The sequence below is a fragment of the Lutra lutra genome, chromosome 1 (genome assembly GCF_902655055.1).
Source record: "Lutra lutra chromosome 1, mLutLut1.2, whole genome shotgun sequence".
NCBI lineage: Eukaryota > Metazoa > Chordata > Mammalia > Carnivora > Mustelidae > Lutra > Lutra lutra.
Window position 1 is genome coordinate 127124837 of NC_062278.1, and position 22048 is coordinate 127146884.

The 22048-nt window shown below is 36.4% G+C and overlaps 1 protein-coding gene across 1 annotated transcript; it reads left to right on the forward strand.

Moving 5' to 3' along the window:
• Window positions 1-1869: 1869 nt before the first annotated feature.
• Window positions 1870-14742, forward strand: DBR1 (debranching RNA lariats 1). The gene is made up of 8 exons (XM_047736083.1): window positions 1870-2201; window positions 2832-2956; window positions 4722-4802; window positions 6574-6659; window positions 8337-8561; window positions 11145-11225; window positions 11471-11616; window positions 12095-14742. The coding sequence occupies exons 1-8, from the start codon at window positions 2005-2007 to the stop codon at window positions 12786-12788; spliced, it is 1635 nt and encodes a 544-aa protein (XP_047592039.1). The 5' UTR covers window positions 1870-2004; the 3' UTR covers window positions 12789-14742.
• Window positions 14743-22048: the final 7306 nt, after the last annotated feature.

Below are 22048 nucleotides of genomic sequence, written 5' to 3' on the forward strand. Positions count from 1 at the left end.
AAAATGATGTGGAAGGAACTAGAGGGTATTATGCTAAGCAAAATAAATCAGAGAAAGACAGTTATATGGTTTCACTCTTATGCAGAATTTAAGAAACAAAACAGAAGATCATGGGGAACGGAAGGAAAAATAAAATAAGATGAAATCAGAAAGGTAGACAAACCGTAAGAGACTCTTAATTATAGGAAACAAACTGAGGGTTGCTGGAGTGGTGGTGGCTGGGGAAATGGGTTAACTAGGTGATGGGCATTAAGGAGTGCACTTGATGTAATGAGCACTGGGTGTTATATGCAACTGATGAATCACTGAACTGTATCTCTGAAACTAATAATACACTATATGTTAATTACTTGAATTTAAATAAAATTTTAAAAATCAAATGGAAAAAGTTAAATTTAGCATTGCTGTAAAAAGCATCTATTATATATGTAAAAATCCAAACCCAAAGGAGAACATATTAAAAAAAGACTGGAAGTACTAGATTTCCATTCCTTTCTTTTCTCTTGATCAGTTTAAACATCATGAAAGATCTCTCTTGTAAATTTGAAAGAAATTGCCTGTAAGCTCCTGTGGGTACAATGTCTTTCAAAGGATTTCTTCGACTTTTCCAGGATTTTCTTATTGTCATGGTTCTGTTAATATCTTCTGCTTACTTCGGAATTAATTGTGGTGTCATTGTCCCTACGATGTTATTTTACGCGTTTTTAAAAAATGAGGGATGGTGGGGAGCCTGGGTGGCTCAGTGGGTTAGAGCCTCTGCCTTCGGCTCAGGTCATGATCCTGGGGTCTTGGGGTGGAGCCCCGCGGGGAGCCTGCTTCCTCCTCTCTGTCTCTCTCTGCCTACTTGTAATCTCTGTCTATCAAATAAATAAATAAAATCTTCAAAAAGAAAATGGATGGATTTGTTACTCTCTGTATTATATTGATTAGATTACTTTTCTTGATTAAATTGGCCAAAGGTGTTTCACTGTTTTCCTTGTTTCTATTTTGACCACTCATTTTCAATTGTTCGGTTCGTTTCCCTCCTGGATGTTTTCCAGACATTCTGCTTTCATTGAGCTTACAGTCTAGTTATGGAAACAGCTATTCGGTAGGAAGAAGAGTCCACAGCCCCTTTAAAACAAAACAAAACAAAAAATCCCCCCATAATTTTAGAAACTCATTGGTGGATAATTTAGAAACCTTCAGTGAGTTTTTAAGTTTTAGTTAATAATTATTTTTAGTTTGACCTCTTTTTAAAAAGTCTTTCAATTTCTAATTCGCTTTCAGGCAGTTATCTTTGCCGTCAGAGTTTCCGCCTAGGAAATTAGCCAATCCCACGGTCTCACTTGTTTAGTTCGGCTTAATTTTATCAAACTAAACTACTGTTTCTGGACTTAAAAAAAAAAAAACAACTTTTCTGTTTTTGATCTTCTAAAACAGATTTTATTTATTTATTTATTTATTTATGAGAGAGCGAGAGAGCGAGGGTCAGGCAGAGGGAGAAGCCGACTGCCCGCTCAACTAGGAGTTTGTGTGTGTGTGTGTGTGTGTGTGTATGTATGTATGTATGTATGTATGTATGTATGTATGTATGTATGTATTTGTGAGAGAGCGAGAAGCCTACTGCCCGCTCAACTAGGAGTTCCACGGAGCAGTCAATCCCAGGACGCTGGGATTATGACCTCAGCAGAGAGCAGACGCTTAACCGACTCAGTCACCCAGACCTTTCCTGGTTTTGATTTTTATCATCCCTCATAATCGCCGGAATTCGAGGACCCAAAAGACAGGCAAAGCCTCATCTCATTAGAAAGCTCTCTCAAACCCTGTAATTCTTGCCCTTGCCCATCCATCTCTCGCGAGATTTGGAAACCGGAAGTGAATTCTATTTCGGGCGAGTTTTCGAGGGGTGGATTCAGTCAGTGTTGGCGGGAGCTGAACGATCTGGCCGCTTCTTGCTGTCTGGCCTGGGCTGGCGCTGGTGTAGGGGCTTGCAGGCAACCCTCCCCGCCTCCAGCCGGCAGAATGCGGGTGGCTGTGGCCGGCTGCTGCCACGGCGAGCTGGACAAGATCTATGAGACGCTGGCGCTGGCGGAGAGGCGCGGCCCTGGGCGGATAGATCTTCTGCTGTGCTGCGGCGACTTCCAGGCGGTGCGCAACGAGGCCGACTTGCGTTGCATGGCCGTCCCGCCCAAGTACCGCCACATGCAGACCTTCTACAGGTGAGCGACGGGACCCGGGCCCCGGTCCTGGCGGTGCGAGGTGTGACTATCCAGAGGGAGTGGGAGAGAACCGGACTGCGTTCCAATCCCCCTGCCCCTCGCCCCCGGCCTTGACTAGCTGTCTTGCTTAGTTACCTTCTTTGTTCACGCAGTGTCTAGGAACGGGCGCTTAGTAAATGTCACTTTTCTCACATCCTTTCACCTGTCTTGTCTGTTTCGGAAGGGATCGAAGCCTGAGGGAGAAACCTGCTGGAAGGAGGTGACAGGTTAATTACCTTGTACTTGATAGGACTCTGGAACTGCTTTCTTTACTGATCCAGGAATTTTTATTGGACGCCTGCTTTGTGCTCATCCGTGTTCTAGAAGCTAAGGTTCGGAGCTGACAAAGTTCTTGCTTGACCTTATTGAATGCGCGCTGGCTTGGAACCCAAGGTGGCAGCTCCTGAATTCCTAAGGACTATAGGCAATTAGTTTAGAAAGAGCTTTTTCATTTTTTATAGTGGGTTCAGATTTTTCCTTTGGACCTAATTTTGCTTTTCTGCTATGCCCAGTTTTATGGGCATCAGTTACTGCTTTTCTCTATGCCTAATTTCTGCTATGCCAACTGACAACTTTACCCTTATGTTCTAGGTATTACTCTGGAGAGAAAAAGGCCCCAGTTCTCACAGTCTTCATTGGGGGAAACCATGAAGCCTCAAATCATTTGCAAGAGTTACCCTATGGTGGCTGGGTGGCGCCAAACATTTATTATTTAGGTATGTGTTCATGGGTAATTTTTGGTTTGTTTGGAATGGAAGAGCCTGTCAGGATTTGTATAATATTTGGGCAGCGTCTTGAGATGTATAGTGTTTTGGGAATGCCTCTTAATTTAAATAGTTAATTATGAAAATTTAATTAAAACAGTTAATTTAGGTAATCATGAAAATATGTCCATGCTTCATCTGGTGTTTAAGCAATATTGATAATATAATATAATGTAATAATAATTGCAAAGGCCTTTTACACTATGTGCAGTCCCTTTATTTTTCTCTTTCTGTATTAAACTGTATTAAACTTAAAAAAACTTAAACTTATTATAATGGAAATTGTTAAACATACACAAAAATAGAGAATAATATAATGAATCTTTGTACCTATTAACCAGCTTCAACAGCTGTTACCATTCTGCCATCCTTATTTCAACCTCACTCCCCTCCAAACTTTTTTGTGGGAAGAAGTGACTGGAGTATTGCAAAACAAATCCCAGCCATCATATTATTTCTCCTGTGAATACTTCAGTACGTATTTTTAGGAGATAAGTGTTTTTAAAAACACCACAGCTATAGTACCATTATTATACTTATCTAAAGTAGCAGTGATTCCCATTATCTGTTGCCTACTTCATGTTCAGATTTCTGTGATTATCAGCAAGAGTTTGATTTTACAATTGACTTGTTCAAATAGAATCCAAAGCAGGTCCACACATTTCATTTTATTGTCATGATTCTAAATCCTCTTAGGCTATAACAGTTCCTTTTTTCCCCCACCCCATGTTGTTGATTTGTTGAGGAAGATGAGAAATTTGTCTTACAGAATTTCCTGCTTTCTGAATTTAGCTGATTGGAATTTCCTATGTTGTTTAACACATTCATTTTATCCTTTGCAGTAATTGTAATCTGTGTTTAGATTCACAACCTGATTAGATTCAGGTTCAATTTATATATTCAATTTATATTCAGGTTCAATTTGTATAGTCCTGTTAGACTATACAGTCCTTTATTCTCTTTATTTAAATGTTTATAGTGGGGTGCTGGGGTAGCTTACTCAGTTGAGTGTATGACTCTTGGTTTCAGCTCAGGTCATGGTTGAGCATTGTGAGATAGAGCCCCATGTTGGGCTCCTCGCTCAGTGTGGAGTCTGCTTGATAGATTCTCTCTCTTCCTCTCCTTCCCACTCTGCTCCTCCCCTAGCTTGTGCTTTCTTTCTCTCAAATAAATAAATAAAATTAAAAAATTATATAAATGCTTATAGCTGTAATGATGACATCATAACTTCAGAAATGTAATTTCTCTAGTTCATTACTGTTTGATCTTTTGACAGCTCAATATTGTGAGAAGGTTTGAAGATGGTCAGTCAGAAATGAAATATAGAAACTGTAGGTTCTTTATACTTTATATTTGTTGACTTTCAGATTTATAACATACAAATCCATCATAGGACATTTTTCCTTTTTTCCTACCCAACCCACTGTAATATTCGATTAGGTACTAAATTATGTCTATTTCTCCCTTAACACACCTAATCTCATGCGTTCCTTCCTTTCTGCTTAGTCTCTTGCCTGTCTGCTTCTAGGCCTCTCCTCCCTAGTCTGCCTTATATATTGTTGGCTTATCACTATGTAAAAGAGTAACTTCATCATGACATTTAATTTTCAAATAATTTTAGGACTGCATGGAGTTCTAGGCCTTTATACTATTCATTTAGTTAGTAAAGAGATTGCTTCTGCTTATGGTAATTTTATTTAACTGTGTACTTTTTCAGGTTTGGCTGGTGTAGTAAAATACCGAGGCATAAGGATTGGTGGCATCTCTGGTATCTTTAAATCTCATGACTATCGAAAAGGTATTATTCTGAGAATTGTTTTTAAACTTTAGAACTTGGCATGCCTCAGAGTAACTTAAGCATAATATAGAGTTTGACTTTTTCATTGGATTTTTTTTCTCTGAACTATTATTACTTTTTTTTAATGAAATAGTTTATACATATGAAAATGTTGAGAACACTAGAACATACTATTTATGTATCCACTATCTAGTTTTATCAGTCTTTGTATTTTGTGACTTTTAGTTAGGATTTTAAAGAAATAAAACGGTACAGATATAGTCAAAACTCACTGTTTATCTGTCCTCAGTCCCATTCTCCTCCTTTTATCCTTCCCTTTCCTCATCAGGCAGTCAATTCTTCTGAATTTGGTATTTGTCATTCACTTATGTCATTAGGAGATGTGTAACAGCTTTAAACAGTGTATGATATAGCATGTTTCAAACTTCATGTGAATGTATCATTTTGCATGTGTCTTCCTGCAGCTTGCTTCATTGTTCAATATGTTTTTGAAATCCATGTTGATACATCTCACTCTATTCATTTTAATTTGTGAGTAGTATTCCATTGTAGATGTATACTACACTGTACTTATTCATTCCACTGTATCTGAAAAGATTATACCTTGGTTTTAAAGTTAAAGGAATAACTTTGGTTCACATTGACTTCAGAATTTTATGAGTTGGCCGCTAAAACTTATATCCTCAGTGTAACTATTAAATCATGAGTCTGTTCCCTGCTGTGCTATTCCCCATGATTCTAAACTATTGGCATAAGAGTACAAAAATAGGCTATCTCCTTCATGGCAAGTGTGGGTACAAACTGTCTTCCACTCTTTGGAGGATAGCTGGTAGTCTGTGGAAATTACAGAAGTACTCTGACCCAGGTGTTCTATTTCCAGAAATGTAATTTACAGATATATTCCACAAGTGCAAAGTGATGTGTACACATTTTTAAAATTTCAGCCTTGTTTGTAAGGGCAGAAGGTAGGAACTCATTAACTATATCGTGATAAAACAATACAATGGAGTGCTATGAAGCTATTTTTTTAAAAAAGTAGAGAAGCAGCTCTGTGTGTGAGGTATATAAAGAGCTCTAAGATACGTGAAAAAAAAAAAGGCACAGAACATGTATAAACTCTACTGCCACTTGCATTAAAAAAAAAAGGAAGGGTAAAGAAGTTTGTGTATTATGATGTGCATAGTAGATATTCCTGGAATAAAATACTAAAACCTGACTAACACTGGTTGCCTCTAGGTAGTGTTACTGGTTGCTGGGGGACAGGAATAGGAGGATCCCTGCCTCCCATTGTTTTAGCAGCTTTGTAGAGGTAAAATTTACATATCTTTGGAAGTATACAATTCAGTGATTTTTTAGTAAATTTATAGGTTATGCAACCATCTAAATTAAAACATTTCTATCATTCCCAAAAGTTTTGTGGTTAATCCCTGCTCCCACCCCATCCCTATGCATCAGTGGTCTACTCTCTGGAGGAATTCTTCTTATTCCATTCTGATGGTATCTTTTAAATTTTAAACTATGTGAATAAACAACATATTCCATATTAAATATAATTTAATTTAAAAATTCATAAGCCCCTCAATTATTTAGATTTATAGTTAGTGATCACTTAGTAGAAAATACCAACATTTTAAGAGCAGTGTCTTCATAAAATTTTTAAGAACCAAAAGCATTAATGACAGAACTCAGTTTTGGAGAAGTGTATGTATATATTTGTATTTTCAGTATTTAAGGGAGTTGAATATAGCTTATTTCTCTTCTTTAATTTAAGGTCATTTTGAGTGCCCCCCTTATAATCCAGCTACAATAAGGAGTATATATCATGTGAGAAATATTGAAGTCTATAAATTAAAACAGGTATGTAAAAAGTACATTACAGCAGACTTGTAAAAAATGTTAAAGTAATTCTGTACCAAAGTGTATTTTGATCATTTTGGTATACGACTTCCAAGAAGAACTTAATTCAGTATTTCTAAAATTTGGATCTTGAGTTGCTTTTAGGAGGTTCACAGATGAACATTTAAAATTCTAATGTTATGAATTTATTTTAGGGAGTAATAATAAAATAGAACATTTAATCCATGACTTCAGATATTACTACTTAGAATAAGGCTAAAGACTATATATTGGCATAAAGTGAAACTTTAAAGAAAATATTAAAGTATTTCAGATAACGGTATTAAATAGGAAATAAATAGTGGTAAAAAATGATAGAGAATATGGTAAAATTGCGAAGCGGGTATTGGAACACTGGCTTAACTGGAGAGTAGGCGAAACCAGGTTTTTGTTTGAGAATGCATTAAATGCCTGACACTGGGCTAAGCAGTTTCCACACAGGGTATTTCATATAATTGCCACACAATTCTGTGGACTGGTGTTACTCTGACTTTGTCATATTAAGGATGCGAGGCCAAGGCTCAGATAGGTAAGTAGCCTGCCCTAGATTTCCCAAGGAGTTAAGGGATGGGGCCTGGCTGATGCTCTCAGGCCCTCCCACCGTACCCGACAGTCTCAGCAGGAGCATGAGGATGCTTTGCAGGCATTTCTTTAATACCCTACTCAGAGCAGTTCTCTGCCTTGAATGCTTTTTCCCTTTTACTCATTTCAGCCCTACCAGTCTTTGAAGAACCGCCTTAGATACCAGTGTTCTGGTTTTTTGTTTTGTTTGGTTTTTTTTCGTAGGCTCTATGCCTAGAGTGGGGCCCAAGAGGGGTTGAGAGGCTTGAACTCACAACCTTGAGATCAAGATCTCAGCTGAGATTAAGGGACAGACGCTTAACCAACTGAGCCACCCAGGTGTCCCAACAGTGTTCTAGTTTAAAACCATCAGTCTATTCTGAAATTTCATTGCACTTACTGCCTGAATTATTCAGTGATTAGTCATATCTGTCATCTTGTATCATCTTGAACACTTAAGTTATTTTAATTTAGTTTTCCAGGTATTTTTTGCAGATTACTTGAAGGTGCTGGGGATCAGTAAAGTATGGAGTGTATTTTGTGGCCTCCCTGTGAAGACACCAGCCACCTTAAATACCTCTACTGTAATTTATGTAGTAAACAGAGTTTTTTAGGTATATGCTACATGAGTCCATTAGGGGAAAAAAAAGGGAATATATCTTTGGGTTTTACCATACTATTTACATTAGATATCTCATGAAATCTGGTGTCTGTGTATCTTAAAACAGTTTCTTCACTAGAAAGGAAAAGAATGACGGTTATTACATATTTTAGAGGCTCCATATGAAAGACCATAGCTGGCTGACAGTCTGATCAAAGTGTGTCTGCATGGCCCTGCCTTGCCGTGGAAGACAAAGGTGATTTGTGAGGAGAGAGAAAGCGGTTTCTCCTGGCTTAGATGAGTGAGTTTAGTATATCTTAGTGTTTCTGTGACCTTCTTAAATAAAGTTTCCTTGGAATGAATTACACAGAAGTCTAAAGCTCGAAGTGGGCAAATGGTTGTGTGGTAGTGGAGAAGGAGTCAGGGATTGCTTTTGATCTGTGTTTTAAAAAGTTTTCTTTCTTTTTCTGTTAAAGCTGAAACAGCCTATGGACATATTCTTATCTCATGATTGGCCAAGAAAGATCTATCATTATGGAAATAAGCAGCAGCTTCTGAAGACTAAATCTTTTTTCCGACAAGAAGTGGAAAATAACACATTGGGAAGTCCTGCTGCCTCAGAGCTCTTAGAGCACTTCAAGCCTACGTACTGGTTTTCTGCGCACCTTCATGTGAAGTTTGCAGCCTTAATGCAGCATCAGGTAGAAACCAAAAATATTATTCTTTCATTGAACAAACATTTACCAAATAGGTATCAAATAACAAACACTTATCAAAAATAGTTGTAAATTGAGAGAAAGATATCAAATATAACTTTGCTTTTGCAAGTAACTCCATATCCTTGGGAGGAAGAGACATGCAGGTGATTATAAGATAGTGTAATAAATCAGTGATGAAAAGTGCCAGGAGACTGTGGGAGTAACTCTGCCATACTGTGCTCACATGGGGATGCAGACAGGAGATGAAGAGATGAAGGTTTTCCAAAGGAATTGACTGTCCCAGAAAGCAGTTGAATCTAGGTGACACCATCCAGATAGAGTGATCAGTGTGTGCAGAGACTAGTGGCCTGAATGCCTGGCACTGGTGTGTGCTGGGGGACTGCAGCAGTCCCTTTGATTGAGGCAGAGGGAGAGATGAGGCTGGAATGAGATCATAGCTGCCTTCTGGGTCATGCTCTGGAGTTTGAGTTTTAACCAGAAGGTAATGGGGAAAGTTGGGGAGTGATGAAACCAGATTTTCATTTCAGAAAGGTTAGTTTCGTAGCAGTTTTATGTATGTATTGTAGGAAGGAAAATGGGAGGCATATTTAAGCAAAAGATGAGATTCTAAACTGTGGCAAAGAGGGAACACAAAGAACACAGGCTCCAGAGAGATTTTGGAAGCACAATCATCAGGATTTGGTGACAGAGAGGAACTCCCAGAGTTTTCTTTGGGAAACTGCTTGAATGATAGTGTTTGATGGAAGGTAGAGAATAAATTTATACTTACAATTAGGCTTTTATGGAATGTGTGGTTCTCTCTTTCCCCTCCCGTTCTCACCAAAATCTGACTTTCCCCATAAAGTATTCCATAGGGAAAATGTTTAGAAATTCAAGGTTAGAGATTTCTTCTCAAGGGCTTCTATAATTTCTGAGAATCTCGAATGTGTTAATGGGCACTGGAATGTGGTGTGCAGTGCTTCCTGAACTTGACCCAACACTTTTCTGTGGTGGGGTGCACTTTAATGATGTTACTCAAATACAGTTTGGAAAGTTATGTTTGAAAACATTCCTGTGGGCCCTTGCTGTTATGGGCTTATCCTCACTCCCCAGTTTCACTGAGATGAAGAGTCAAGGTTACTCCTTTTCTTTTCCTTTGGGCCACTGCGAAGCAATTATCCTCTTTTAACGTCCAAGTCATCCATTTATACCCGTCACCTTTTCTACGTCTGTGTTACTGTTTTCTATCTCCTAGGGCTCATGACACTCCTGGATTTTTACTGAAGCATCAGATTTGGTACTTTCCTCCCCATCCCTCTTCTGTTGTCAACCTCAGGGACTTCAATTTCTGAATGAATATGTGTGATCCCTTTTTCTTAACTCCTCAACCTTTTCTGACTTTGCCAATGTTCTATTTCAGCCCCTTGTCCAACACCAGAAATCACCTTTCCTCAGAACTGCCTTGCTGCTACCGTCTGTCTGTAATCTGTGTGCCTTGCACTTCTCTTAGTCCGTCACCACCAGTGAACTGAAACCTGGCCTACAGCAGGATGGCACAGACCCTGCTTCCTTGTCTGTTTTTCTCCATGTGCCTTACTGTTCTCCCTGAGTCACTTTTTTACTGCATCCAATATAATCTTCATGTTTGTGACCCACCACCTTCTGCCCGTTTCTTTCTGCCAGTTAATTTTTAAAAAATAAAATAGTTTCATTGGCGTATAATTTACATAATATAAAATTCATCTATTTAAATGTACCATTCAGTGAGTGAGTTATAGTATATTTCCAGAGTTCTAGATGTTTCCAGAGCAAACATCACATAGCCCAGTTTTAGAACATTTCCAGCACCCCAAAAGATCTTTTGTGTCTATTTCCTGTGAGTCTTGTTCCCACCCGCAGCCTTGGGCACTCACTAATCTGCTTTTTGTCTCTCTGGATTTGTCTTTTCTGAACATTTATATAAGTGGGACCAAAATCTATAGTCTTTGGCTTGTGGTTTCTTTCCTTTGCTTGTTTTTGAGGTTCTTTCAAGTAGCAGGTTTAGTATTTCTTTCATTTTTATTGTTGAACAATATTTCATTCTGTGAATGTATCATATCCACTTTTGGTGTTATATCTAAGAGATCTTTGCCCGACCCAAGGTAAAAAGATTTTTCCCTATAATTTCTTCTAAAATTTGTTTAGAAGAAATTATACAATTTCTTTCAATCTGCCAGATTACTTTTAAGCTCTTCTGTTATCATTAACCTTTGTATTATGTGCTTTGATTTAACTGTATCATTATCTGATTCTTTTTAAATTTATTTTTAAATTATTATTATAATTTTAAAAATCCAGTATCATTATCTTCAGCATTTGTGTCTACCTTTGACTTTTGTAAGGAAGTTGAAGCCCAGAGAGTTTAAGTACCTTGCCCGTCATTATACAAGTTGTTATAGAACTGACTTATTTTGGAATGGTGACAGTTGTTGCTTTGACACATGACTTAGGGGTATGTTTAATAAAGATTGCTTCCATCCTATTCTGTGTATGAATTACCTATGATGTTTTAACATTTTTTTCTTAAATCATGGTTCACATTTCTAGGCCAAGGATAAAGGACAGGCAGCCAAAGCAACCAAATTTTTAGCCTTGGACAAATGCTTACCACATAGAGACTTTCTTCAGGTAAAAAGAAAATGAAATAACTTGGCAATATAGTTTTGTTCTTCCAATGACTAGAAACATAATAATTTTCCCTTTAGAATTTATTTATGCTCTATAACTTATATATTCTAAGAATTTTTTGGGAATACTTAAGTTATGTTAGTGTTTATAAGCTATTAAATTCCATTTACATTTTGTTATATTGAAATTCTTTGAATATTAAAAATAGAAATGTATTTCTTAAAATTACTGATTTCTTTTTATAGGTGATAGAAATAGAACATGACCCCAGTGCTCCTGAGTACTTAGAGTATGATATTGAATGGCTCACTGTTCTCAGGGCTACTGATGATCTTATTAATGTGACTGAGCGTCTATGGAATATGCCTGAAAATAATGGCCTGCATGCAAGGTAAGTCTGACCTTATTTAGGGTTTGCTGTCCCTGTTGTGTGCCCAACTTTTGTCCCATCCACCTCTTACTTTTCTTATTTTTTTAAATCAAGGGAGTTATTGTTAAATGAATGTCAGAGTAATTCAGGGTTTACTAACTGGCATGGAAAACTATAAATTTTCCTTCTAAGGGATATAAAAATGGATGATGGAATACCAACCCAAATAAGTGTATAAATGAATGAGCATGCATAGAACTGTAAAATGGCAGAGATTTGGTTCACACATTAAAGTGATTTATACTTGTTTTAGAGGGTGAATTAAGAATAGTTTTTTCTAAGAATTGTTTTTATTTCAAAATGGTCCTTTGGAATATTAACTATAATTTTATTAGATGGAATTTTTATATATGGTTTATATGAAGTCCATATTTAGATTTCATCTTTTGTTGTCTGAGGCTAATAAAATGTAAAAAGCTATTGTTTTGGACTTTTGTAGGTGGGATTATAGTGCAACAGAAGAAGCTATGAACAAAGTATTGGAAATACTGAATCATGACCTCAAAGTTCCATGTAACTTCAGCATAACAGCTGCTTGTTATGACCCTAGCAGGCCACAGACACAAATGCAGTTGGTTCATAGGATCAATCCTCAAACTACTGAATTTTGTGCCCAACTTGGCATCACTGACATGAATGTCAGGCTTCAGAAGGCCAAGGAGGAACATCACTTATGTGGTGAATATGAACAGCAAGATGATGTGGAGAGTAATGACTCTGGAGAAGATCGTAGTGAATATAACACAGATACATCTGCCCTGTCCTCTATTAATCCAGATGAAATAATGTTAGATGAAGAAGAGGAAGATGAAGATAGTATTGTAAGTACGCATAGTGACATGAATACACCATCTGTAGAACCTTCTTCTGATCAAGCTTCTGACTTCTCTGCAAGCTTCTCTGATGTCAGGATCTTGCCGGGTTCCATGGTTGTATCTTCTGATGATACATTGGGTTCCCCAGATGGCAGAGAGGGGAAACTCGGTGAGGCTCCAGAGTCAGGGGATGGAAACGACTTAACCGAGTTGCCATTGAAGAGGCTGAGTGATGAACATGAACCTGAACAAAGAAAGAAAATTAAGAGGAGGAATCAAGCCATCTATGCTGCAGTGGATGATGATGATGCAGCATAAGACAATTGAGTTGTCTCCGTATTATATGTAGATATGTGATTTTTGAGACTATATTTTTAGAGTTGGATTTTTGACTGAAAATTTAACTTTGTAATAATGAAGTTACTTAAGAGAATTTTAGTTAGGTATTGACTTTGTCTTTACTCCTTTGTATATTTCAGATGAAAATATTAAAATTTCATATATTTACTTGATCGAGTACCTTTTTTTGGAAGATGGATATTATTCACTTTCATTTTTTTCAGGAAGCACTTAGTGAATACCTACTTTCTACCAGGCACTCTTCTGTAGGATGGCTCTATAAAGATGAGTAAGACAGGGATTTTTACCTTCAAGGAATTACTACCACTATGAATATTTTGGTGTATAAAATAAGGCATATTTAATATTTTGTTTTGTGAAATCATTACTACGTGTGTAATTTTGTATGCTTTCTTTTTATTTGTTATAAATATTTTCCTGGTCTGCTCTTAATGTCTGTCAAATATAATTGAAATTGAAGATGGTAGATAAGGTTTCAGGAAATAAATTCTTTAAATACTAAACATTGGTAAACAAAATTTTACACTAATTGCTGAGATTCATACAGCCTTGTAGACTTCGGCATATTTTAGCTTTAGCTTTAATTTTAAGGTAGCTATAGTAAGTATTTCAGGTCATTTGGGTACAGTTCAGCTTAGTCTTAATTACTAGTGGGGACTGAGTTGCATAAATGCTGCCCCTTTGCTGTTATGGATTGCTAGTAGTAGAATATTTTTAAAGATCTACATGGAAAAACTATACTTCTATCCTGGTTCTGGTTAAAATGCCTGGGTGACCCGCAGAGATGGTTGCCCTATACTGGGGTCAGTAGACATGAATTCAGATTGTTCTAGGATGTCATCACCCCATAGTAGTCCACATCCAGAGGCCAATCTAGGAGAATGATTTAGCAGTTGACGTCTATTTTGTCAGCATCTGGCTTGAAGAAGGTTGAGCACTTTATCCTTATTGCCATCTATTTTGTTTACTTTCTTTTTTGAGCGAATTTACTTCACTAATTTAAATTTTCATTATTTACATGAAGTATTTAAAAACTATGGATTTCCCCTATTGCTGGTTTAATAGAATCTATTAATAGATTTAATAGAATCCCATAGTTGTGACGTAGAGTTCTCTCCCCCGAAATTCTTTAATAAAGATAAATAAAAGCAGAAAGTAATTAGATGTAAAATAAATAACAGAGTTTGTTTAAAAAAAAAAGACAATCCTTTAGCTTGCTCAATCAAGAAAGAAAGCACAAATGCCAAAAATAAATTAAAAAATAAATAAATAAAAGGGAAAAATAGCCAGTAAAACAGGGTATTCAAACAAACATAGGAATACCCTCATAACTTAGTACAAATAAATGTGATAAATAAGGAAAATAGAATTCACTGAAATTCATCCTACTGGAGGTAGAAAGTGGCAAAAATTTCCACAGAAGGAATAGAGAAAGTTATCAAGGAATTAACTCCCACAAAAAAGGACTCAGCCTAAATGGATTCAAGAGAAAAGTTCCAAATAATCACTAATGTCAGGTAAACTTACAAAATGTAGAAAAATGAAGGAAAGTTTAGTTTTCTTTTTATGAAGCAAGTAAAATGTTGATATCTAAATCTGAGTAAAGATTGCAAAAAAACCCACAGACCAATCTCACATATGAATATTGCTGCAAAAGTCGTAAATAAAATACTAGTAAACAGAATCTATAGCACATTTTAAGGTGATTTAGCATGACTGATACAAAGATGGTTCGATAATTAGGAAATGTGTTCATATAACTCACATAGTAGTAGATCTAAGAACAAACATGGTTATCTCCGTGGATGATGAAAAGGCCTTTGGCAAAATTCAACACCCATTTCTGATTTTTTAAAAAGTAAAATCCAAGGGTACCTGGGTGGGCTCATTTGGTTAAACATCCAACTCTTGGTTTCTGCTCAGATGATGATCTCACGGGTCTTGAGATGGAGCCCCTCATTGTTGGGCTCTGTGTTCAGCGTGGAGTCGGCTTGAAGATTTCCCCCCTCCCTTTAAAAATAAATAAATCTTTGGGAGAAAAAAATCTAGCATCTTGTTGGCATTCTCATCAGAGGAAAGTAAGCAGAAGGTCAAGGAACAAGACAGGATATCTGCTACCTCCATTACACTTTAACATTGTATCTGTGTAAAGAACAAAGCAATTAGACAAAAGAAAACAGGGAAATCAAGATTGCAAAGGAAGAGGCAAGTAAATATAGATGACCTGAATGTTTAGGTGGAAAACACAAGAAAATAAAAATTAAAACTAATACAGGACAGTAATAAGTAATACAGTAATGTAATAAGATAAAAATTAAAATACGAAGCAATAGCTTTCACATCTACAAGTACTAATAATTAGTGTGATACAAACAATATCAAAAGGAAATGCTTAACAAGAAATGTGCAAAGCTTGTAATGAGGAAAACCTTAAAATACACCCCAAAATGCAGAAGTAGACTTGAATTAGTGGAAACATCTCTTACTCTTGGATAGGTAAACATTTTAAGGATGCCAGTTCTTCCAAAGTTAATACGTAAATTTAACAGGACCCCAATTAAAATATCAATACATGGTTTTGGTTTTTGTTCGTTTTCCTGGAGCTAGGCAAGTTGCCCTACTGCCCAAAAGAGCAGTAGATTATACTGCCCATATCACCTATTAAAACATACTATAAAACCTCTATAACTAAAACAACATAGTATTGGTTCATGAATGGACAGACCAATGGAACAGAAAGACAAGAAATAGGCACAAACATGGAAGATTTTAGTGTACGATTTAAGTGGCATCTCTAATCACTGAGGGAAAAGATGATATTTTAAATATACAGGGTTGAATCTCTGGGTATCCACTTGTAAGAGAAAAAACTTGTATATATATATAAATGTGAATGTTTATGCATATATACATTATATATGTAATGTATATATATAACATATATATATTTATATATGTAATGTATATTATATAACATATATATTTATATATATATTATATATATATATATATATTATATATATATTCCAAATAGACCAAACTTATACATGAGAAAAATGAAACATAAATAGCATATGAAAACCTGAGTAGGGGTGCCTGGGTGACTCTGTTGGTTATGTTTCCAACTCTTGGTTTCGGCTCAGGTGGTGGTCTCAGGGTGGTGAGATGGAGCGGGTATCTTGATCAGAGAGATACAATGATGAGAGTCTTTGGAGCTTCTTAGTTGCAGACACAGCACCCTGACAAACCTATTTTATCCCCTCAGAATTGCTCTTTTCTATGCGTAGGGTTTCAGCCTTCCTTTCATCTTCTAATCCCCATCTCCTTATCTCCTTCCAGTAGATTCCCCTCTTGTTTAATTTAGCCAGCCAGAGTTTTGGTGCTTGCAGCCAAAATACCCTGACTGATACATATGCTCGTGAGTGTTAATGAGCTTGTAATTGGAACAGGGGAGGAAAGGCAAGATAAGAAAATTATGGTCCTCATCTATTATGATTTTCTTTAATTCTTATTTATCAGCTTAGGCCATTCATTTATTCATTCAAGAAATATTTATTGAGATAAATACATCCCAGGAATTATGCCAGGGATACAATGGTGAGAAAAATCAGGTATAATTCCAGGCTTCATGGAACTTATAATACAATAAGGGAAATTAATAAAAATAATCACCTCAATAATTATGAAATTCCAACTACAGCAGTGTGGCAAATGAGGGGATATGGTACCATAGGAGCAAATCAGAGGGGCATTTGATTCACAGGTATTGTTTAATATAATACCAGAGATCGTGGTCAAATATAAAAGAAAATAATAGATATAGAGGTTGGAAAGGAAACATCATTATTTGCAGGCCATCTGTATGTAGATCACTCATATAGAAAGTATAAAAAGCAAAATAAAAAGATTCATAGAAATAAGATCAACAAAAGTTTGCCAGGTACAAAGAGAATCTCAAAAATCAGTAGCATTTTTTTCAAATAACAATAACCGGTAAGAAGAAAATGATAGAAAAACAACACAACAACAAAAATAAAGTGTTTCTGGAACTTAATTAATAAAAAAATTTTCAACACTTCAATAAAGAAAAAAAAAACCGTATCAAGGAAATAATTTAATATTTAAATAAATGAGAAAATAGTCCAGGATTCTGAATGTGATGGCTTAACATTATAAAGGTGTCAATTGTTGCCAGATCAACAAATATCAATGATCACAAACTACCTAGGAGGAAGTGTGGACTCTGATCCTGGTAATTTCACAAATCTGGAAAGTTAAATTTTAATATAAATATAGTAGTGATATTATGAAGATTCAAAATCAGTTCCTAAAAGTATGCAGAAGTCTGGTGACAAGAAATAGCATTGTGAAATATTGATGTGACTCCAATTTTTATTTTTAATATTTCAAATATCAATGAACTCCCAAACAGTTGATTTCCTTTGTCCGTTTTTGGACTTCTCTGTGGATTGACTTATTGAATCCAAAGCAGGAAGTTCCTAGTGATTTCATGAATCCTTCATTAATAATTGTATTAAACTTCTGAACTTTCTTCATAGGTCTGTGTTCAGTCACTGTTGGGATACCCAATTATTCTTTCTTAAATCTATTGTTTTTGAAATTGCTTGCATATACACATGGTACGGAATTCTGATAGTACAAGGTACATCCAGTGAAAGATCTCAGTCTCGTCTGTCTGCCAGTCACTCAGTTTTTCCCAGGGTCAACCAACATTATCAATTGAATTTCTTTCTCTCCTCTTTTTTGAGAAAGGTAGTGGCAATCCACACATTCTCCTCTTTACTGTGGTTTTTTTCCCCCACTTAAAATATGTTTCTTGGAGATGAATCTATGTCTGCATTTAAAAGTCTTCCTGCTTAGGGGCTCCTGGGTGGTGCAGTGGGTTAAAGCCTCTGCCTTCAGCTCGGGTCATGATTCCAGGGTCCTGGGATGAAGCCCCACATCGGGCTCTCTGCTCAGTACGGAGCCTGCTTCCTCCTCTCTCTCTGCCTGCCTCTCTGCCTACTTGTGATTTGTATTTATCAAATAAATAAATAAAATCTTTAAAAAAAAGTAAAAGTCTTCCTGCTTTTTTATGGATGCATATTATTCCATTGTATAGATGTATCTTAATTTATTAAACCAGTACCTTCTAATGGACATTAGGTAGTTTCTAATCCTTTGAAAATAAAAAGTGAAAATGAAAATACATGTTACTTTGTTCATGTGCAGCTAGATCTCTAGGATAAATTCCTGGTAATAAAATTGCTGGACATATGGCATATTGGTTTATCATTTCAACAAGTATAGTTTAACTGTCCCCGGCTGAGGTTATACAGATTTATGCTCCCAGCAACATGTTTGAGTGATTGTTTTTCCACACTCTTCCCAATGCCTTGTATTAATAAACTTTATAGGCATTTGCTCATCTGAGAGGTAAAAATATCCCAGGGCAGCTTTAACCATCTTATATGTTGAGTGTCTTCATGTATTTAAACCTATTTATATTTCTTTTACTCTGGATTACCTGGTTATAGCTCTTGCCTGATTTTCTACAGAAATGAAATTTAATTTCTTACTGGTTTTTAGGAGTTGTTGTGTAATAGGCAGTTTATAACTTTGCTATTTGATTGTTTCTGACTATTAAGGAGTCAGTAACCACTGCATCTTTAGGTATTTTTATAAAATAAGATTGTAAAATATTTAGATCACAGCATCAGAACACTCCCAAGACAAATGTATCGTTCCTGAATTATCATAAGGTGAATGAGCACCCCTGTAACTACCATCCAGGTCACGCAAATGGCTAGAAAGTTGTCATTTACCCCGGAAATCCATCCATATGCCCCATTCTGATCTCAACACCCTCCCTTCCTCCAAAAATATCCATTATCCTGTATTTTATAGTAATTGTTTTCTTGTGTTTCTTTAAATCTCTTCACTTGTAGGCAATCCTAGACTCTATAGTTTAGTCCTGACCATTCAAAAAATTGCAATGGCTTTAAAGGGTCTTTTAATCTTGAGGACTCCTCTCCATTTTTTTCTTTTTTCACACCTTTTCAGATGACAATCTCAGGACTTTTGTGTAGTTTTCCATAGTCTAGATTTTGCTCTTGGTGCAGTTCAACACATTCCTTTATCCTCTGTATTTCCTGCAAACTGGCAGCTGGAGCTAGATGCTTTATCAGACTTAGATAAAATCCCTTTGAAAAGACCATAGGTGGTGCTGTGTTCCTTCATCAGGAGGCTACACCATGTCTGGTTTTCTTTCTTTTTGTGGCATTAGCAGCTTTTGATGCCCAGTGTCTAGAATGATTAGCTTATTGGGAGTTGTAAAATAAGGATATTCTAATTCAATACCTCATTTTTCATTTATTCATTGAAATATTTTATATATGTTTGTAAAGTGGAGTATTTTTTTATTTAATAAGAATTCCATTTTTATAGTCAATAACTAAAAGTTCAATTCTATGTGGGATATAGAGGATAAAAATATGATTCTAAGTTTTTAGATTGTGAATTGAATCCCTATCACAATCCAAAACTGGCTGGCTTTTTTTTTTTTTTTAATCATTATGAACCTATGGATTCAAACATATTTAAAGAGTTTCAATCAGTTGCATTTAGGCCTTTTAAAGCTAAGAGTGTTCTATTTTTCAGTAGAAATCCCTTCAAGTCAGCTTCTGAATCATTTTCACATCAGCCAAGTAGCTTGCTTTATCTGGTGTGAAAATATATTCTTAACTTACCTTGTACTTTTTTTCTGCTCCAGGAGTGGAATGGACCATTTCCCCATAAAAACCCTTATTTCTCTTAGTGAAACATGATATTTCAAAATCACAATCTGGGGACAAGGGTTGCTAATTGCTACCAAGGATTAGTCATTGTTTCTAGGCTTCTTCAATGGACAGAGCTAGGAAAAGCACACGCACACACACACACACACACACACACACACACACACACACACACACACATAACAAAATACTTCATGAGTTCATATTGATATTTCCAGTGAAAATTCAGGACTATCGGATGTTTTACTTAACCTCTTTTATATTACATCAATACCTCCTATCTTTTACACTGGAAATCTTGACTTCAAGGACCTGGAGTACTAAATAGAATTAGAATCTCCTACAATCACTAATTTACTTTAACCTCTATTAAACATACATAAACCTCAGAGTAATACAATTACTGGGAATAGTCATTTTTTTGCATATGTACGATTTTCTCCCCATTTTGGTTTCTATTGATGTGGTTAATTTTTTAAAAAAGATTTTATTTATTTGACAGACAGAGATCACAAGTAGTCAGAGAAGCAGGCAGAGAGAGAGGAGGAAGCAGGCTCCTCGCTGAGCAGAGAGCCCAATGCGGGGCTCCGATCCTAGGACCCTGGGATCACAACCTGAGCTGAAGGCAGAGGCTTTAACACACTGAGCCATCCAGGCGCCCCTGATCTGGTTAATTTTAAGTCTCTCATCTTATCGTTTTTCTCTCTTTCTCCCATCTGTATTTTGTCCCCCTTTTCTTCCTTTTCTGGCTTCTTTAAATGAATATTTTTTATGATTTTATCTCCTCTGTTGGATTATTAGCCATAAACTTCACTATGAACTGACCACCAGTTGACCTTTGAGCCGGACCCTAGAGATGGGAAGGTCCTCACCTCCTCCCCTGTCCTTAGAAAGTGGGTTCTTCTTACCTTTCCCATTCCCAATGGCTGCTCCAAGGACCTCGCCTTGAGATAACGATGTGTTGTTGAGACCACCTGCACAGTATACCTGATTGTTCTCAGTTAAGGGTATAGACAGTACCCATGTGTCTCCATATACATTAAGACATGGCAGGCAGATTCCTGGATCCACTTGTCTTGCTGCAGCCCAAGACGAACCTTATACTTAAGTTCCCTTCGCTTATCAAAACTACTACCTACTAAATAAATAAATAAAATCTTAAAACAACAAACAAACAAACAAACAAAAAAACTATGACCTACTAACCCGGAGTGGCTTGCCTCTTCCTTTGGTCTCTCCCTGCCTTCTGCGGTTGGGGTCCAATTTCAGATTACACCTAGAATGTTCCCCAGAGGGTTGCAAGCCAGCAATCTTTTATGTTAACAGCTTACATTCAAGTGTTAGTATATCACCTCACATACAGTATAAGAACCTTACCAGAATATTCTCCCATTGCTTCCCCTTACACCTCGATGCTATTTCACCATACAGTTTGTTTTTACATATGCTACAAACTCCATACTATATTATTTTGATTTTTATTTAAAGTGACATATTTTAAAGTGATTGAAATAATAAGAAAAATACTTGCATATTTCTCCACGTTGCTACCATTTTTAAAAAAGATTTTATTTATTTGACAGAGTATGTGCCCGATAGCACAAACAGGGGGAGCAGCAGAGGGAGAGGCAGAAGCAGGTTCCCCACTGAGCAGGAACCCAGCTTGGGACATTACCGTGTTTTAAATAAAAACATTTATTTATTTGTTAAAGTTTATTTATGTTTTTAGCAATCTCCACACTGAACATGGGGCTTGAACTCATGATCCTGAGATTAAGAGTCCCATGCCCTTCTGACTGAGCCAGCCAGGAACCCCATCCCATAAAGTTACCATTTTTGCTGTTCTTCATTCCCTTGTAGAGATCCATCTTTCCTAGTATAACTTTTCTTCTGTCTCAAGGACCTCATTTAACATTGTGCAGGTCTTCTGGTGATTAATTCTTTCAGCTTCTATATGGCTAAACAAAACAACAACAAAAAAGAACAACTTTATTTTGCCTTCAATTTTGAAAGACATTTTCACTCAGGATAGAATTCTTGGCTTAAAGGTGCTTGTTTTTGTTTTTGTTTTGTGGTTGAGTACTATAAATTGTTACTTTACTGTTTCTTTTTTAGATTGCTACTGACAAGAAATCTGGGATAATTCTTATCTTTGTTCCTGTATGTAATCTGAGTTTTTCTTTTTTTGCCTTTAATATTTTTTCCCTTATCCTGGATCTGAGCAATCTGAGCCAAACCATGGGCCTTGCTGTAGTTTTTCTCATGTCTCTGTGCTTGAGGATAGCTGAGCTTTTGAATCTGTGACTTTATAATTTCCATCAAATAGGGAAACATTTTGGCTATTATGATTTTTTTGACTAATCTCCCTGTTTCTATTGTCTGCCCTCTTTTGGGGGCTCCAGTTATACATGTATCAGGCAC